The sequence below is a fragment of the Enoplosus armatus genome, chromosome 11 (genome assembly GCF_043641665.1).
Source record: "Enoplosus armatus isolate fEnoArm2 chromosome 11, fEnoArm2.hap1, whole genome shotgun sequence".
Classification (NCBI taxonomy): Eukaryota; Metazoa; Chordata; class Actinopteri; order Centrarchiformes; family Enoplosidae; genus Enoplosus; species Enoplosus armatus.
The window spans coordinates 22,575,860-22,592,288 of NC_092190.1; the positions used below are offsets into that span (position 1 = coordinate 22,575,860).

The following is a 16,429-nucleotide window of genomic DNA, read 5'->3' on the forward strand; positions in this document are numbered from 1 at the left end:
TGACAGAATGAAGTCAGCTGTAAATGATAATAACAAACTAATTCTAATATACAGGTTTTATTTACTTGACATCTCTGCATTTTGATGTGATATTTACTTGCGTGGACCGCAGGAAGAGCAGTTGCTACCTTGGTGGCTAATGGGGATCTAAATACATAAATAAATGAATGGAATTCATCATAATGAGTGGTGGTGCTCCTTATTCTTCATATAAAATGCTCTGTGTTGCTGTACATCTCTGTGTGTGTCTCAGAGGGAGAATGAGAGGACATGGGCATTTTTATCATACTAGTTAATTAGAACAACCAACCAAATGTTGCCTAATTTAAAAAGTAGCCTTACATAGAAGAGAAGACACTATGTAGTAATTAAGGCCACGATATGGGATGCTTTTATTTCCTCCACTGAGAAGTGTTATGCTTCAGTTACTATATATAGCTGAGGAACGGTTGTTTTGATCTTTGAATTGTAAATAGAGTTTAGTGACACTGAACGCATGACTGAGTTTTTGGAAGAGGGGATGTTTTGAGAGGCACTGCTGGCACTTCTACTTCATTGGCAAATAAAGTAAGGTGTTACCTTTTTCCTCGCAACATGTGTCTTCTTTCATTATAGTAACTTTAAAAGACACGTGTGAAATTTCATTCCTCAAAATATCCTGTATTCAGAATTTTACTAATAGTATCAGCATCAAAATATAGTGTACTTAAAGTACAAAAAGTAAAAGTACTCATTGGGCAGCATGGCCCATTTCAGAATGATGAAGTACTGTATTTCATATATTAGCTGGTAACAGTGGAGCTCATTCTATTACTATATATACTGCCGATATATACTACTGGGAATTTCACCAAGGGATCAATAAAGTCTTATCTCAGTAATCAATAAAGTTTGTATTTGTTGATAATATTTTGTATTATCAATCTGAATCTGCACAGAAACGAGTAACTGAAGGTATCAAATAAAGGTAAAGGAGTAAAAAGTACAATATTTCCCTCTGAATTGTAGTGGAGTAAATAAAGTAGCAAAAAATGGAAATACTCAAGTAAGTATTAGAAAATTGTACTTAAGTACAGTACTTGAGTAAATGTACTTGCACCAAATGCAGCCATTTCAGCGTGTTGTTTCTGTGGTTTGAGGAGCAGGAGAATTGTTCTTGGATGTTTGGGTGTAATGTTGGGCCGGTTGTCTGCTTTCAGTATCCACTTGCTGAATGCCGCTCTGCACTCTGATTTGGGGCCAGCTTATCTGATTTTGCTCCCTATTTGATTCACACTAATTCTAAGCAATATATAAACCACACAGCTGGACTGGAAGCTGCCATTTTAGCACGAAAAGTAACTTGGAAGAAACATCTAGCTGGATAAATAGGTGCAGATTTTGTCTAGAATTCCCAGGAAATACCAGGATCTCAATTTCCAGCTATAAACTGCAAACCATAAGTCAATAATCATTCTTAACCCAAGTTTAGCTGCATTTCAAAACTGCCCCTGAAGGCTAATTGGTAGAAAGTGTAATCCTGGGCACAACTTGAGAAGTATTGTTCAATTCAGAATGTCTGAATGTACAATATGCAAAGATTGATACGCAGAATTTCTCTGTTCTTGCTTTTCTTATTATCATTTATAATTAGGGATGACAATACGTTATAAAGGATAAAGAACAGCTCGTCCTCCTGGTTATTGTGCTTTCCCCTGTTTTTCTTGAAATGACCAGAATAAAATACTGATTCTAAATTGAGACAAAGCACAACGAGGACACTTTCCCAGGTAATTCATCAATCATGACTTCAGCCAGGCATAGCTTCCCTTTGCCACTCAGTAATGGGTGATCATTTACATCCATCCATTAACCTTTCAACCAAATACCAGGGAGATGCTTAGGTTTGGAAGCTATATGTTAACAGATATTATTGATTCATCCAATCGCGTTGGCTCTACTCCTGCTCCATTTAACTTGTTCATCTGTAACATCGCACAGCTGTATAAATCATTCACCCTGACTGCTGCTTCCAGCAGAGGGGAAACCTGCTCCGTGTCTCAACAAAGTGAGACATTTGTTTGTGCAAAATCAGGTCAAGCAGTGTGTTGTCACTTTGAATACTCCATTGAGGTCATCTCAGTCTTACTTGTGGCTGGTGCTCCCGGTAGATGGTTTAAGGCTTCCGCTCCATCTGTTCCCCTTCGCTGTGTTGTCTTCTCAGACAATGCCTGGTGGGTTTACAGAGTGAAAGGATAGAAGAGAAACAACAGGGAGGGGGGGGTGGAAGGGGGGTAAACAAAGCAGAAACAAAGCAGAAAGATACACTAGACACCTGAAGGACATGCATTTTTAACTGTTATTTTAAATTTTATTATTTATTTAAGATGCGGGGATAATGTTTTGTTATTCCAGTATTTGCATGCTTTGCAACTGATATCATTACCACAACTCCATTTAACAATGCATCGTCTTTAGTGATGTCAGGACCTGAGGCAAGTCCTTCAATTATTCTGTCACATTTTTGAATTATAGTTCATACCTCCAAGATTTATCATTTCTATATTCAAGAGCACAAGGGTGTTTTCATTGAATAGTTCTCTTTGGAATTAATTTTAAAAATCTCTTTCTCAGGGCCATTACCTACTTTTGCATAATGGTAAGATCGCTGCCGGCTGTTATAAAAATTCATGTTTCCGTACCTCGGAGGAAAGGAGGATATTGCCTGAAGGACTTTTGGAGGTTTTGGATGAACCATTGGTTTCCGCCTTAAAATATTTTGTCTTCATTGTTTGCAAAATCTTTCGGATGTTGTCATTTTTACTATTAGTTTTCATTACATGATATTTTATCCATTTGTCTGTCCTGGTGTCTCTCTCTACTGGACATGGGATGATATCTTTCATACCCTGCCTCGTAGAATTTCATTTGTTTTCCTAATATGTCTTGACAAATTGTAATTGCTCCCTGCAACTGTTGTGGTCCCCTCCTGTTCCACCTCTGCGGTTGGGGTTAGGACCTAGGTTATGGTTAGGCATAGCAGAGATAGGTGGTTAGGGTGAAGGTGAGGTTGGAGTCATCAATATTTTATAAGACTTGGGAGAAATAGATTTTCCTTGATACGGTTGGTGTAAAATGTATCTCTCAGTATTTCATAAGTCATCACTGTTGAGTGTCAAATACACTCGATCAAATAAAGCATTTTATTCCCATCACAGTTTGATTTGAAATGTTCTGTAGAACTCATGTTCAGAATGAAACTTTTGTAGATGTGAAAAAATGTCTTCATAGAGTTGATAAAAAACACAAAATAAGTTCTAGGAGACAGGGTTTGATGACTTCTCACTAAGACATTTAGACAACCTTTTCCCAACCCAAAGGTTACTGCAATCCACCATATTCCAGTAGAGTATCACGGCCTCAGCCTACCTGACCGGGACTCTTCCCAACTGCTCCACACTGAGCTGCAAAGACCCAAATGTGCACTGAAGGTCACAGCCTGGTGAAGTCAACACAACTCTAGCAGAGAAGCAGGACACAACCTTACCTCTGAGCCTCTGAGAACGAACAAATGTCCGTGTTCGTCATTTAAGAGTAACTTGACGCAGCATGAAAATGTTGTTTTTTTGCGGACCTCTAGTAGTTTTACTTTACTCACCTTGCTGCAGTGATGTAGAAGTGTACTCCAGGTTGTGTGAGTACATTGTGACATCATTGTTGGGTGTGGTTAGAGGTGCAACAGAGCGCACTTCTGACCACACCCAAAAAAAACCCTCAGTCATTCTGGGTGTGTCTCCAATGGTGAACAGACCTTCTACCAGAAAGGGCACTGAAACGCCGTTTTTCATTCTGGTGTTAAGTTAAGATTTAAACTGGAAAAAAGTTCATTTCTATTTCTCCTGTGGTGGGTTTCCCTGGGCTTGCCATGAATTAGATCCAACAGGAAGCTCACTTCAGCACGAGCACAATCACGTATCATAGTTCATCTTGGCACAATCCCAAACCCCTTTCATCCTCCAGTTAGTTTGTTATGTTCTCGCGCCAAGAACGCCACAGTTCATCACCACTGATGCTCTTTCGAAGGAGTGAAATTCACAGATGGTAGGCGGGTGCATGTCGACATCTTTCTGAGATTCCCATAAGCGATGGAACCGTGCAATATTTATGATTTTAATGTCTGTGTGGTGAATGATGTGTGCCAGGCCGACAAACTGAAATATGTTTGATGCGTATGTAATTGCCCCTTGAACTACCTCCTTGAATTTCTTCAGCTGTTTAATGTATGCGTTTAGACAAACACACCTTCAAACACATGCATGGTTAACTACTTCACACTATGCAATTCAGTTATATTACCTCAGTCCTCAACACGCTTCTGTTTGGGGGATCTTTAGAGGAATATGCCCAAAAGAGAACAGAATTATATCTGAAAATCTTTGGTAGTTGATTGCATATATATATCCACATATATAATTTCACGTTATGTTGTTGGGGCCTATTTTCTGCTGCGGATTTATAAACATTTGGTGCTCTGGTGAGTATTTATGGGAGCAGGACAGTGTTGTGATTTCATTCACTGGGACTTCCATTGATATAATGGTGAAGTTGAGGCCCTCATGTAATATTTCGCTTTCAGCTTCTTACTAAGGTTACGTGGTAACAATTCATCTCCATGACAACTGAGCTGTATACACACACACAACTCGTTTGTCGGATCAGTTCATTGCTGGTGATATTTGTTGAAAATAAGAAAATTGCAGAACATCGCCACATGATATCCAATGTTGTCAAGCTGAACATGGACATCCTGTACACAGCAGCAGCGGTAATTATGATGAAACTGAAGTCCATCCTAGACAACGTCTCCCGCCCTCTCTGTGGGGAGGTGATGCTTCCGCAAAGCACTTTCAGCCCACGGCTCAGCGTCCTGCTGTGCTTCCTGTTTCACCGGCCCAGCCCCATCATCATCAGCCAGCCAACGGTGACGCTGACGGGAGACACCTCTGCAAACTATCCTGCTTTGTTGTTGTTTTTTTCTGCTTCTAATTATTGCAGACTCAGCAGAACAACAGGGGGGGGCTGCATCCTGCATGAAGGTGACCTCCCTTTGTAAATGACTACCGACTACCATGTGAACTGACCACGATGCACGCACTTGTTTACATTGTCATCCTGCTGCTTATATGGCATATCAGTGCAAGCTGTGTTCATCCGTCACCATCATCTACAAATGAATCATGTGCGACAGCTCATTCACATATTTCTACTTTTGTACTTTTTTTAGTCCAGTCCAAGACTTGGATTCAAGCCCAACTCACCCTGAAACTCCTCAGCTGCTATAGTTTATGGGTTTGGGTTTTTGGATGTGTTTCTGCATGTCTGCTAAACGTGGTATTCTTTACAAGGAATGCCATGTCTAAATGTGCTACCTAGGTTTTCTTTGACTTGAGCTACGACTGAATCAACAGGGTAAGACTCATAACTGAGATCTTGGCGTGCATGCATACTCATGCATACTCAGTCTCAGCAACAGACAGAAAACACACTGTGGATTTACCGTAGAGTACTTACACACATTTTTATATAGCTTTATATCTCTCCCTGTGCCCCTAAAATGCACAAACACACATACACACCCATAAACTGTGAAGCCTTCAGATCTCACAGAAGGCCGCAGGGGGGGTGGAGCCGGGTAGAGCAGGTTGGGGGTTTGATCCCTCCGTCATGTCGAAACGTCCTTGAGCAAGACACTGAACCGTTAGGGTTGAAAAGTTATATAAGTGAAGTCCATTTACCATTTAGCCATGGCTTTCCCGATGAAGTGTGAGTGACCTGAAGAGACATGCACACATAAACACACCGTCTCAACTTCCAGTGTGTGTGTGTGTGTGTTATTTAAAGATGTTAGACATGGTCTGAGACTTTCTGACAATAAGAGCTCCCCCTGACTGTCTGACAACAGTCACCTTGGCTTTAACAGTGTTTACAGAGGTAACAGAATGTCGGCAGCGCAGAGATCTTTAAGCTGTAATGAAAATAATCTGTCTTCATTAAAACTGATTTCAGTTTCTATTTGCCACCACTTGATGATTAAAATTGTCGTGCTTTGAGACATTAAATATGGTTTTGATTTGGAACCAATGAAGAGCATATTTCCTAAAAGAAAATATGTTATTTTGACACTTCAACTGAGTCAGTTTTTACACACATACTGTAGGAAAATAAAGCCTTGAACTCTTTTTAAAAGCAGCTGCTGGTTATGTGGTTACAGGAGAGAAAAGATATATTTTGATACCTAAACCAAAGTCCTGTACTAAAGCTAGCTTGTGGACTTTTTGAATCATTTTGTCGAGCCCAAAAAGTGCACAAAGGACAAGCCAAGGAAATCATGAGTCTCATCTTTCCCCCAACGGTCTCAATTATGCCAAAGAAAATGGCCCAGTTATGATTTCCTTTCCACCCCACTGCTCCCATCGGCTTGAACCCTTAGACAGGACTGTCTATGAGCCACTTAAGAGGCACATCAATACAGCATGTGATGCCTGGAAAATGTATGACAGCCAAGCTGACTGGAGCAGCTGGGGTACATCCTGAAATAGGGATGTTACAGATCGCCCCATCCTAACCACAGCCTCGCCAGGCTCTAACAGAAGACTACCAAGCCAGATATCAGGCCCTATTCCAAAGCTGCCCCAGGATAAACAACTCATCATAGGTGAAAAAACCCCCATAAAAGTGCCATTCTCACTGATACATCAGAGAAAGAGGCCTTAGAAGAGGAAAACAACAAAGCAAAAGGTGACAAAAGGATCTCTAAGAAGCAAGAGAAGCAAGGGCGATTTCCAGCATCTGCAAAGAGGAAGCGGTAGTTAAAAAGTAGTAACATAGACATTAATTCTCCACTAATATTAATGCAAAACATCACATATAATAGTAAAATACTGACAGTGTTTTCGCCAGAATGAGTCATTTTCCTGTTGATACTTTAATAATACTTGCATACTTTTACTTTTTATATGCAGGGCTTTTACTTGTTGTGCCGTATTTTCACCGTGTGTTATTGCTAGTTTTACTTCAGTAAAGGATCTGATATGAGTACTTCTTCCACCACTGAGTAGTATTTCACCAGTAACAGATAATATCAGGTTATGGTGTTGCACCCTGCTTGTGTCGACATGATGCACTGATGCAGTCAGAAAGTAGAGGAGGGAGAAAAGAGCTTATATTTGAAGCCTCTTTTTCCAAGTTTCTACAATGTTTCTTCGTCAGGTATGAAAGCAGAATGTTAAGCTGACAATACTGTTTATTTGATGCCCACAGCTAACCTCACTTAGGGCACCCATTACAATAACAACCACTATATTGAAAGTAGATGATGTACTGTAAGCTTAGTGGCTCTCAAGGTGCTGCTACAAAGTGTTTAGATGTGCTTGGATGTAAACACACGGCAGACTGATTCTCATTTCATGCTGTATTATTTATAAATATAAATAATATAGCATATTGTAAAATTGTAATGTGTATTAAGCATAGGCTGTTTCAGTTATATTACATAAAATGCAGTGGAGGTTCGGTCTGCGAGTTTGCAGGCAGCCTGACAGGATTGTGAACATTAGATGCTGTGGGGATCAACCTTGTGACCCTTTTTGTACAACATGGCATACAACACAAAGATTTACTTACCTATTAACGGGGAACTCCAGCGATTTAGCATTTCACTTCTATAAAAAGGGGGAACTCACAAATGGTAAAAAAGGTTTGAGGCAGCAGAGGCCTCTCGTGGTGAGGAGGTCCTATTATTTTGCCCGACATGAGCCAAGATTTCTCATATTAGTTTTTCAGCATTTGCCAGTTTTGCTCAGTCTGCCGCTCTGCCTCGGCCTCCGACCATTTCTCACTTCCCCCTGCAGGCCCATGCTTTTCTGAGGAACTTCCCAGACCGTCTGCCACCCTCCACCTGTCCACCAGATGCCCTCGGACTTTCCCGCCAAGCCTGGTCACCTGACTCCCACGTCCACCTGATCGCGTCTCCGAATCCTCCCCACCTGCTGACACACCTGCTGACACACCTGCCTCTCATTATCTCATCAGTCCTCCAGTGTATGTAAGCAGCTTACCACCACTTTCACTTTGCCAGTTCACATTGTTGTGTTTTCCTGTGTCAGCCATCCCCCGTTTCCCCTGTTCCCGACTTTCTTTGTTTGCTTGATTTGCCTTCCTTCACATGCCTGACTGTAAGCCTGTGAAGTTTGTTTAGAAAAGTCATTTTTCACACACACACACACACACACACACACACACACACACACACACACACACACACACAGAGCTCATGCCACAACTGGATAGTTTCCTGCTCAGTAACCAGTCCACCATTGAGTCAATCAAAGAGTTCTTCAGTCATTCCAAGCCGCTCTTAAATGTGACGCAGAATCTGGCTGCTCAATATTTGTGTTGCATGAGGTATCACTGCCTCCAGCCCCCCCCCCCCCCCCCCTCAGTTCACTGTGTACCAAGGGACTGGCAGGATGTACTGCCTGGATTTTAGAACAACACAACCTTCAACAAGCCACCAGATCATCCTTGGGTTAGAACGGATTTGCAACTGACCCAAATTTTTGTCTAATGCTGAAAGTGTAAACAGCAGCTTTGCTCTAGTTTGCATGGGTTCAGTTTGAAGAGTTTTCGTTTGTTTTGGCTCACACTCAGTAAAGAAATAAAGAAATGAGGACAAACAATAGATAATCCATTAAATGTGGTGCTAATGAAAGCACAATGCATATCATTACTGCTATTTTTGTGCAGTGATTTAGTTTTATTTCAGCTTATTTCATTGCAGCTGTTGAAATGTGACAATATGCTACTCGCTGGATGCTGTGTTCCAAGATATTTTACCTTTTCATGAGGGTTTTGGAGTCTGCAGAACCAGGAATGACCTCCAACCTGATTCTCAGCAATACAGATGTTTCCTTTGACAACAAGACATTTTAACTTTGCATAAGAATAGTTTCCCCCACAAGCCAGACTGACAAACTGACAAAGCAAATGCACCGAAAACATGCCGATGCTGTGACGGCATCTCTGCAAGCCTAAATCTCTTTGTGGATTACGGTGTGTCACTGCTGCTTCAGCTCCAGCTGCTTTTATTTTCTGCGTCCCTGCAGCGGGACGAGACAGCAGCTCTCTGTTCATGCTTGCCAGTGCGGCTCAGCGTGTGTCAATTGAAATCAAAGTCTGTGTGCATCAATTCGTACATTACAGTAAGTGGGCTCTCCAGTAGCGATGATGGCCGTGGCCATTGATGACAATCTAGCAGAGGGAGGGCATCGATAATGTCGATAATATCTGCACTCTTCTCGAGCAGAGCAACGCGAGGGCACTATTGGAAATTTAGAATTCTCTCTGAAGGTAATTGCACCGACTGAGCACACCTCAAAAAATATAAAAAAATTTGTTTCCAAGAGCGGTATGTTGATTATTTGATTCCACGTGCTCTCCTTATATTCAAAATGTACACTGTTATGGAATAACAGTTTGTTATTCTTTCTCCTTCCTCATTTGATTGCTTGAATACTGTTTTAAAATAGCTGTAATATTCCTGCTTATTTGTTTGTCCTTCATCTATGGCCCTCTGCATTGCTTCAGCTTCCAACAGGCAGCTTTGTGGATGGCTGGATTTAATGAAAAGATTTGTGCAACCTCTTTGAACTCTGGGTGCCCTTGCTAGACCCGTTTTCCAGCTGTATTACTACTTCCTGTTTGTTAAGCATGAATAAAGGCAAATCCTGATCGTCTGCCTCAAATCCTCCTAAAGTAATCTGAAAGAAAGTACTGAGATTTCTACTAGATTTGAACACAGGATCTAATGGAGTCTATGTGAATCATACATTTGTTTTTACTTTTAGAAATGCCTGAACTGCAACAACTATGGCTGTCTTTATTTTAAGATGTAGGTCCAGATGGTTATCTGATACCAAAATATGCCTTCCAAGACCTTGTTGGGTGAAATACCTGCGGTGGAGTCAATGATACTGGGTTGTTGATAATAACAGAAACGCCTTACAGGAAGAAAATAAAAACTCACCAGATGGTCTGCAATCTTCTTAGTGACAAATTGGGGTGAATTCAGTTGTGTTGCTGTAATATATCTGAAGAGTCCCAAAGCAGTATCAGTACTTGTGTATTACTGTATTTCATATCACACAGGGGCTACGCTGCATAGATAATCCTAATCTGTTACAGATTAGACTATTAGAATATGGTTTACACACAACATTAGCTGTTAGCACAGTGCCACAAGTCATGGAAATATTAAAGGGGACCTATTTCCTTATTTTCTGTCTCATATATAATGTTACAATGTCAGATATTCATGTTAATCTGTCTTTTTTTTCTCACCCTGGACACCCTTTACTTCAGCTTTAGCTGGTGAGATTTAATGTGAAAAAAAATCGAAAGGATTGATTTTGTGTGCTCCACAACTCTTTCTCACTTTTGAGAAACAGAGTAGTCGTGAGTCTTCATGGGTCTGTTCATTAATGTTAGCTCTCCACAGCGCCTCACTCGCTTACAGCAGCTCCACCTTCATTTAGCATCTTAATAGAAAACAGACCTACATTAAAATTGAAATGTCACAAGACGTTAGCCTATGAGGGCCTATAATTCAAGTTCAGCATCATATGTCGCCTATTTATCTACTAATGTGTGATTTCAATGAAACACGCCGAATACACACCAAATCGGCTGCATGCAAAACCAGAGATCCGCCATCGTTAATGAAAGTGTTTTGATATTTAACTGAGTGAGCACGCACCACTCAGAAGCACAGTAGCTGTGCAGTCTGTCACACATACACAATTACTGGACCTTGAGTGGAAAATGTCCCCTACAATAAAATGTCCAATCTGACACACAGAAACAGAAGCAGAGCATTATTTATTGTATTTGTCTTTATTTCTGGGATATCTTAAAGAAACTCTTCTGAACCTGATGTGTGTCACATCTTACAAAGACATCCTATTTTTACACATCTGAGTTTGTCCTCAAAGGAAGAGACATGCTAACACCGAAGATGAACTCGCCCAAAATAGCAACACAGTTGAATAAATCTACTCACTGCAGGTGCATATTGCTAATTTACTTACCGTGCCACGCCCGGGGGATGTGGCAGTAAACACAGCATGTGGAAAACAGAAATAGAACAATTCAGTCATAACAGTGGCTGCATGAAGACTGAGAACATGTGGAGTGTTAAGCTTTAGAAATCATTTGGCTTCTCAGAAAGGAGCAGAAATCCTTTAACAGGCTCAGAAAGCTGGGCTACATAGTTTATTCTTCATTTTCAAAGACAGAGCCAGACGTCCAGGGCCACACGCAGGGTTTACACTATGATTATACGAGGTGTTTGTGTCGGTCCCACTGTAGTTACAAAGAGCATATATATCTTTGTGGTTATCACATTGTTTGAATTGGATCAGGTCTCATGAGTCTCAGGACTCATTCTGTCCTGGGCACGGTGGGCAGTTCCTGCTCTTCCTCTCTCATCTCCATCACCTTCTCTCTTTCCTTTTCTCTCAGTCTCCTCGTCTTGTCCCGTATATCTCTTCCCTTCCCAAAGCTGAGGCTTTTCATTTTGGTCTGTCTCGGTGAGGAAAGGGTCAATTTATATTTATATGTAAATGTCACCGGCCTCCGCTAGGATGATGAAAATAAATATATATATATATATATATAGGGGTACCTCATCTGAACATGAATTTCAACCCTTTCCACAAACTGAATGAAAAGAAAAGCATTTCAACTTTTGTTGAAAGTTCATCCGTCTACCAATGGATGGATGGAATTAATGTTAGCTGGCTAGCTAGCTAGTTAATTAACGTATCGCGACTGCACAGGAGCTATTCATCAGATGGTGTCAGGGATGAATGGCACTGAACTACAAGCAGTCCACTTGTAAAATTCTCTCTTACTCTGCGTTGAACGATAACTGTATCTATATTATCTATATCCCAAGTAAGTTATTATTAATTATTTTAATTATTTTACAACTTTTATTATAAACACCTCGAAAAAAATACCGAGGTCCAGAAAGGTGGGCATACAGCCGTGCAGACTTCACATCACCTGTGTCAGTCATCTCTAATTCAATGGATTTAGTTTTTATGTTCATGAGGCGCACAGTGAGCTGCCCCTGCTCAGCATATTGTACTGTAGAACGACTACTGAGTGATGAAGTGTGTCAAACCAGGCGGCAGACATCTTTATACGCCATCCATTTGCAGGCAGGGTGCTAATCAATTAGCAGAAGTGGGTCTATGTGCTGGGAGAAAATCGAACCGCTGGCCCGATGATATATGTGCTCTTCACCCAGCTAAATAGAACGATATATTGTAATGTATTGGATAAACGTAAAATAAGACTTCACTTCCATTAGCTTTGGCTTTATTCAGACTTAGAGTGTTAAACTGCACGGACAATTGGTTGTTTTGAAGTCTGTCTGCATTCTGCTAACATTGTAGTGTCAGGCTGCTATTCTGACTGTGCATTTCATTCACCTGTTCAGCACTTTATTATACTGTTAGAAATGCTGCTCACTGTTGCAGCACTTATTTAAGTGTGAACACGATTCTGTTTTTTAATCCTCCAGTATTCACTCACTGGGGTTAGTCATTAAATGTGGATTTAAAACTGGCCCCTGGTCAGGAGATCAGTCGGTGACCTCCTGCTGTTGTGCTGCATACTTCACCTACATGTTAGCCTTTTTAAGATCCACTCTGCACTGGAAGCAATCATTACAATTAATTGCTGGTTTGGTTTTAGTGTATTTGCACAAACATGAAAGTGAAGAGATGATGAAAACCGAGAGATGAAATACAATCATTAAAAGAGATGGGTTCGGATCCGGGGGGTGCTGTGTCCCAGGATTTTTGATGAGCCCCCCACCCTCCACCCCAGGCCACACATGCACACAACACCGAAATACTTCCTCTTGCAGGTTCACTGCTCTGTGAAATGTGTTGATGCCCTCCCATAGAGTGGTGCCAGTCTAGGTGTACATGTAAAACTTTATAATATCTTCTGCAAAGAGCCAGGCAGATCTGCCATGATAGACAAGCAAGTGTATAAATGCAAAATTAAACCAGTGAAGCGAAAACAACACGGGGCAGCTATCTTCCCTTTGAGCTGTTTAGGCTTCGAGCACCCCTGGATAACGTTTCATACAGTAACAACAGATGTGCAGGCAGAGCCAGAAAGCTTAGCCGAAGAGGGCTGTGGTGTGGCTCCCCTTAAAGAGTAAACGAGTAGAATAACTACAGTCAAGACAATCCTGTAATCTGTGCACACTCCATTCTACAACGCTGTTAAAGATGTAAATTAGAAGTAAAAAAAAGTAAGTGTGTGTGTGTTGTGTGTCCTCGTGTAACTCCAGACTGAACGTGAATATGATATGAAGAGAAAGCAAGTTGTAGACGTTAGGAAATGACTCCAAAAAACTCCAAAAAACTGTGTGAAAACAGGCTTCTTTCTCTTCAGCTGTTAGTTGCACGTAGCCTGTTTTCATATTGGAACGTGGATTTTGTTGCTTTAAAAGAGACTTTGTGTGAATGGTTCTCTGACTAGTTCACTCTCATCTCCCACAGCTTTTATTTGTCTTGTACACAAACGACTGTAAGACCTCTTGTAAAACCAGGAATGTTTCAACCTGCCGTATTTCCTATAAATGCGGCTCTATGAGTTGTGCTAACTTTGCACTGGACAACTCGAGGATTAACGTTGGATGACAGTTGTGGCTAATTGCTCTGCAAATTGACCCAAACACTACTGTGTCACATTCCTTTTAATTTTTTGGATATATTTTACCTGGGGCTAATAACCCAATGATATTGTCACTTTTTCTTAGCTACCATTGTAATTGGGGGGTCCAGGACAATGTATGACCGGGTGCTAGTGTTTATTGCTTCTTACAGCTGGCCTCTGTCTTTTCTTCCAGCTGATTTTGGGGAGGTGAAAACAGAATGGGACGCGGCCTGAAGCTGTGGTGTCCCCTGGTTTCTCACCTCTTCGCACTGCTTTCTCTGGTGGCTTTTGTGACATGAGACAAAGACAACAGTAGCGTAAACCAGATGTTTTTCCTTTGTATTAATTCTTGTCTTATTCATTGCTGTATTTTTCTGTTGTTTAGTATTGATTCTGTCTGTGAGCCAAATTGCCCTTCAGGGGCATTAAAGCTCTACTGTTGTATGATGACACTGGTGATATTTGAAGTGTTGCTGTCTGGTTTGCTGCCAACTTGCCCATGCTTCTCCTCTGGACCTCAAACAACCCCCCCCCCCCATGATCTTTGCCACATGGAGCGCCTTAATAAATAATGCGACCCAGTTCACTGATTCTGGGGCAGTTCTTGTTTCGATGCAAACTTACTGGAGCATTTTTTGTCAAGATATTAAGGTTTAAAGTCAGGTACACCATTTAAATTCTTAATGCTTTGGCTCTTTTATTCATTAATGGAAAAAAAAAGTAATAAAATAAGTAATTACTGGTCTAATTGTGCCTTTGTTTTTCTGCAGTGGTGCCACATGCCTATAGTTTATTGCATCAATTTAATATCATACCGTGTACCCGGCATTTTATCTACAGCAAGCTATTTGTGATTGCCATTTCCTGTCACACAGCCTGTGCTGTGTCTACCATTAATGTCTCAACACCAGCAGTGTCGGTGGTTTTATTGGGGGATTTATTGGAGATATTTCTGCAGTGTATGATGATGATTATAGATGTAGAAGATGTAAAGAAAAAAGAAACAAGGTCCTGTAACACAGCTGGCCTTAAAGCAGCTGTTAAAAACAGAAAGAGGAGACATAAGGACATCAAAATAACAGCTGACTGAAAAACGCCAGAATAAGAGTTCTTGTTTGAAAACCTCGACAGGACAATGGATACGATGGATAGACTGGATACGTCACTGAGCTTTCCTCATGAAAATGGGCGAGCTTAGAAAAAAGTACCAAAAAAACCTGAAAGCCATTTCATAGTCATGGCTGTTTTCAATAAGAATGGGATCTTAAGAGGAGGCATTGTGGTTTAATAAGTATTATCAATAGGACTAAATTAAATGTATTACCAAATACTCCCAGTGTGGTACTCTTTTATTTTCATATAATCACTATGGTTATCCTGTTTCCATAGCTGTATTCATAATACAGAACTTTCTCAAATACTAGGTCAAACATCATTAAAATATTATAGAATTTCTCTATGGTGCATGTGTCGCAGGCTCGGTTCTCAATTCATCACAGATGTCTTACTGCGAGGGTTATTCCCTCTGTGGATTTAGTTTTGCTCCCTCTATTCTCTCTGTAATTACAAAAAAGTCTTAAATAGACCCGTGCATTAATCATTTTCTGTCAGCGGCGCGCTCCGTACCGCACAGTGAAGTGTGTCACGGCCTCAGTCCCAAACGCAGAATCCACAGAAAGAAAAGGCGGAAATGGGATTCGGGTCCTCGTTGTGAGCGTGGGCTCAAGGTTGACTCTGTAACTTCTCTGTCACATGCTGTCCACATAAAATGAGCGATTGCAATTCGTATACAACACGGTTAAAATGCAGCATTGGCATTTTACTTCAAGCTCCTTTAGCCTTCAAAGTATAATTGCATTACTTAGAGACTTCCTGAGGAATTATTATGGGTTTATCACAGCTGTGTGTGACTCATCTCCTCGTTCGCAAGGACGAGAACACTTGGATGTGCAGCGCTGCAGGACCTCCCCTCTATTTCCTCTTCAAGAGGGTGCACAGTCCCCAATGTATCCTCCTACACATGGCCCTATACCATCACTGCTCCTCCCTCCACAAAGCCCTGTCTCATTCATAATTAATGGGCGATGTATAAAAAGGTGAGGGAAAGCACCCCCAGAGAGCGAGAGCTTGAAAACAGGCCTGGAGAGTTGCAAAACAGAATGGTAACGTGAGAAAGAGAATTAAAGCGCGGTGCTGCATGGGCTAGGCTCTGATTAGATTAGCTTCCACTTCAAGAGAAGCCGGAGAGGGAATCAGAATGAAGGCAGGAAGGTCAACCCACCTAATTCACTGTGAACAGAGAGCGAGTGGTCCCACCCGTCCTTTTACGCCAAAGTAAAGGCTCATAAGTGGATGATGTACAACACTGTTCAAGTGCTGGTTATGTGCAGAGAGGAAGGGGGAATGGTTTGTTTGTAGCAATTACTCTTCTTGGCCTTCTTGCCTCACTAACAAAATACTGCAATACAAGGATGAGGATGAGCCTCCTGTCTTTTCAGTCGGGTTTCATCCTTTAGAGAAAGAATAGTCCATGAATCAAACATGTCCTCTTTCCGTAGACCTGCAATCACTACACTACAATTAGCTGAAAGTTAAAGAATAACTTGAGGCATGAACTGAGGTGAAGGGAGTACAAATTCATATTGAGTTTCCT

At 41.1% G+C, this 16,429-nt stretch overlaps 1 protein-coding gene across 1 annotated transcript in view; it reads left to right on the top strand.

Annotated features, from left to right (window-relative positions):
- Nucleotides 1-4,750: 4,750 nt before the first annotated feature.
- Nucleotides 4,751-16,429, top strand: part of LOC139292693 (inactive dipeptidyl peptidase 10-like) — a 107,184-nt gene continuing 95,505 nt past the window's right edge. Inside the window, exon 1 of the mRNA XM_070915056.1 lies at nt 4,751-4,960. Within this exon, the coding sequence (XP_070771157.1) occupies nt 4,751-4,960 (210 nt within the window). The remainder of the gene's footprint in view (nt 4,961-16,429) is intronic.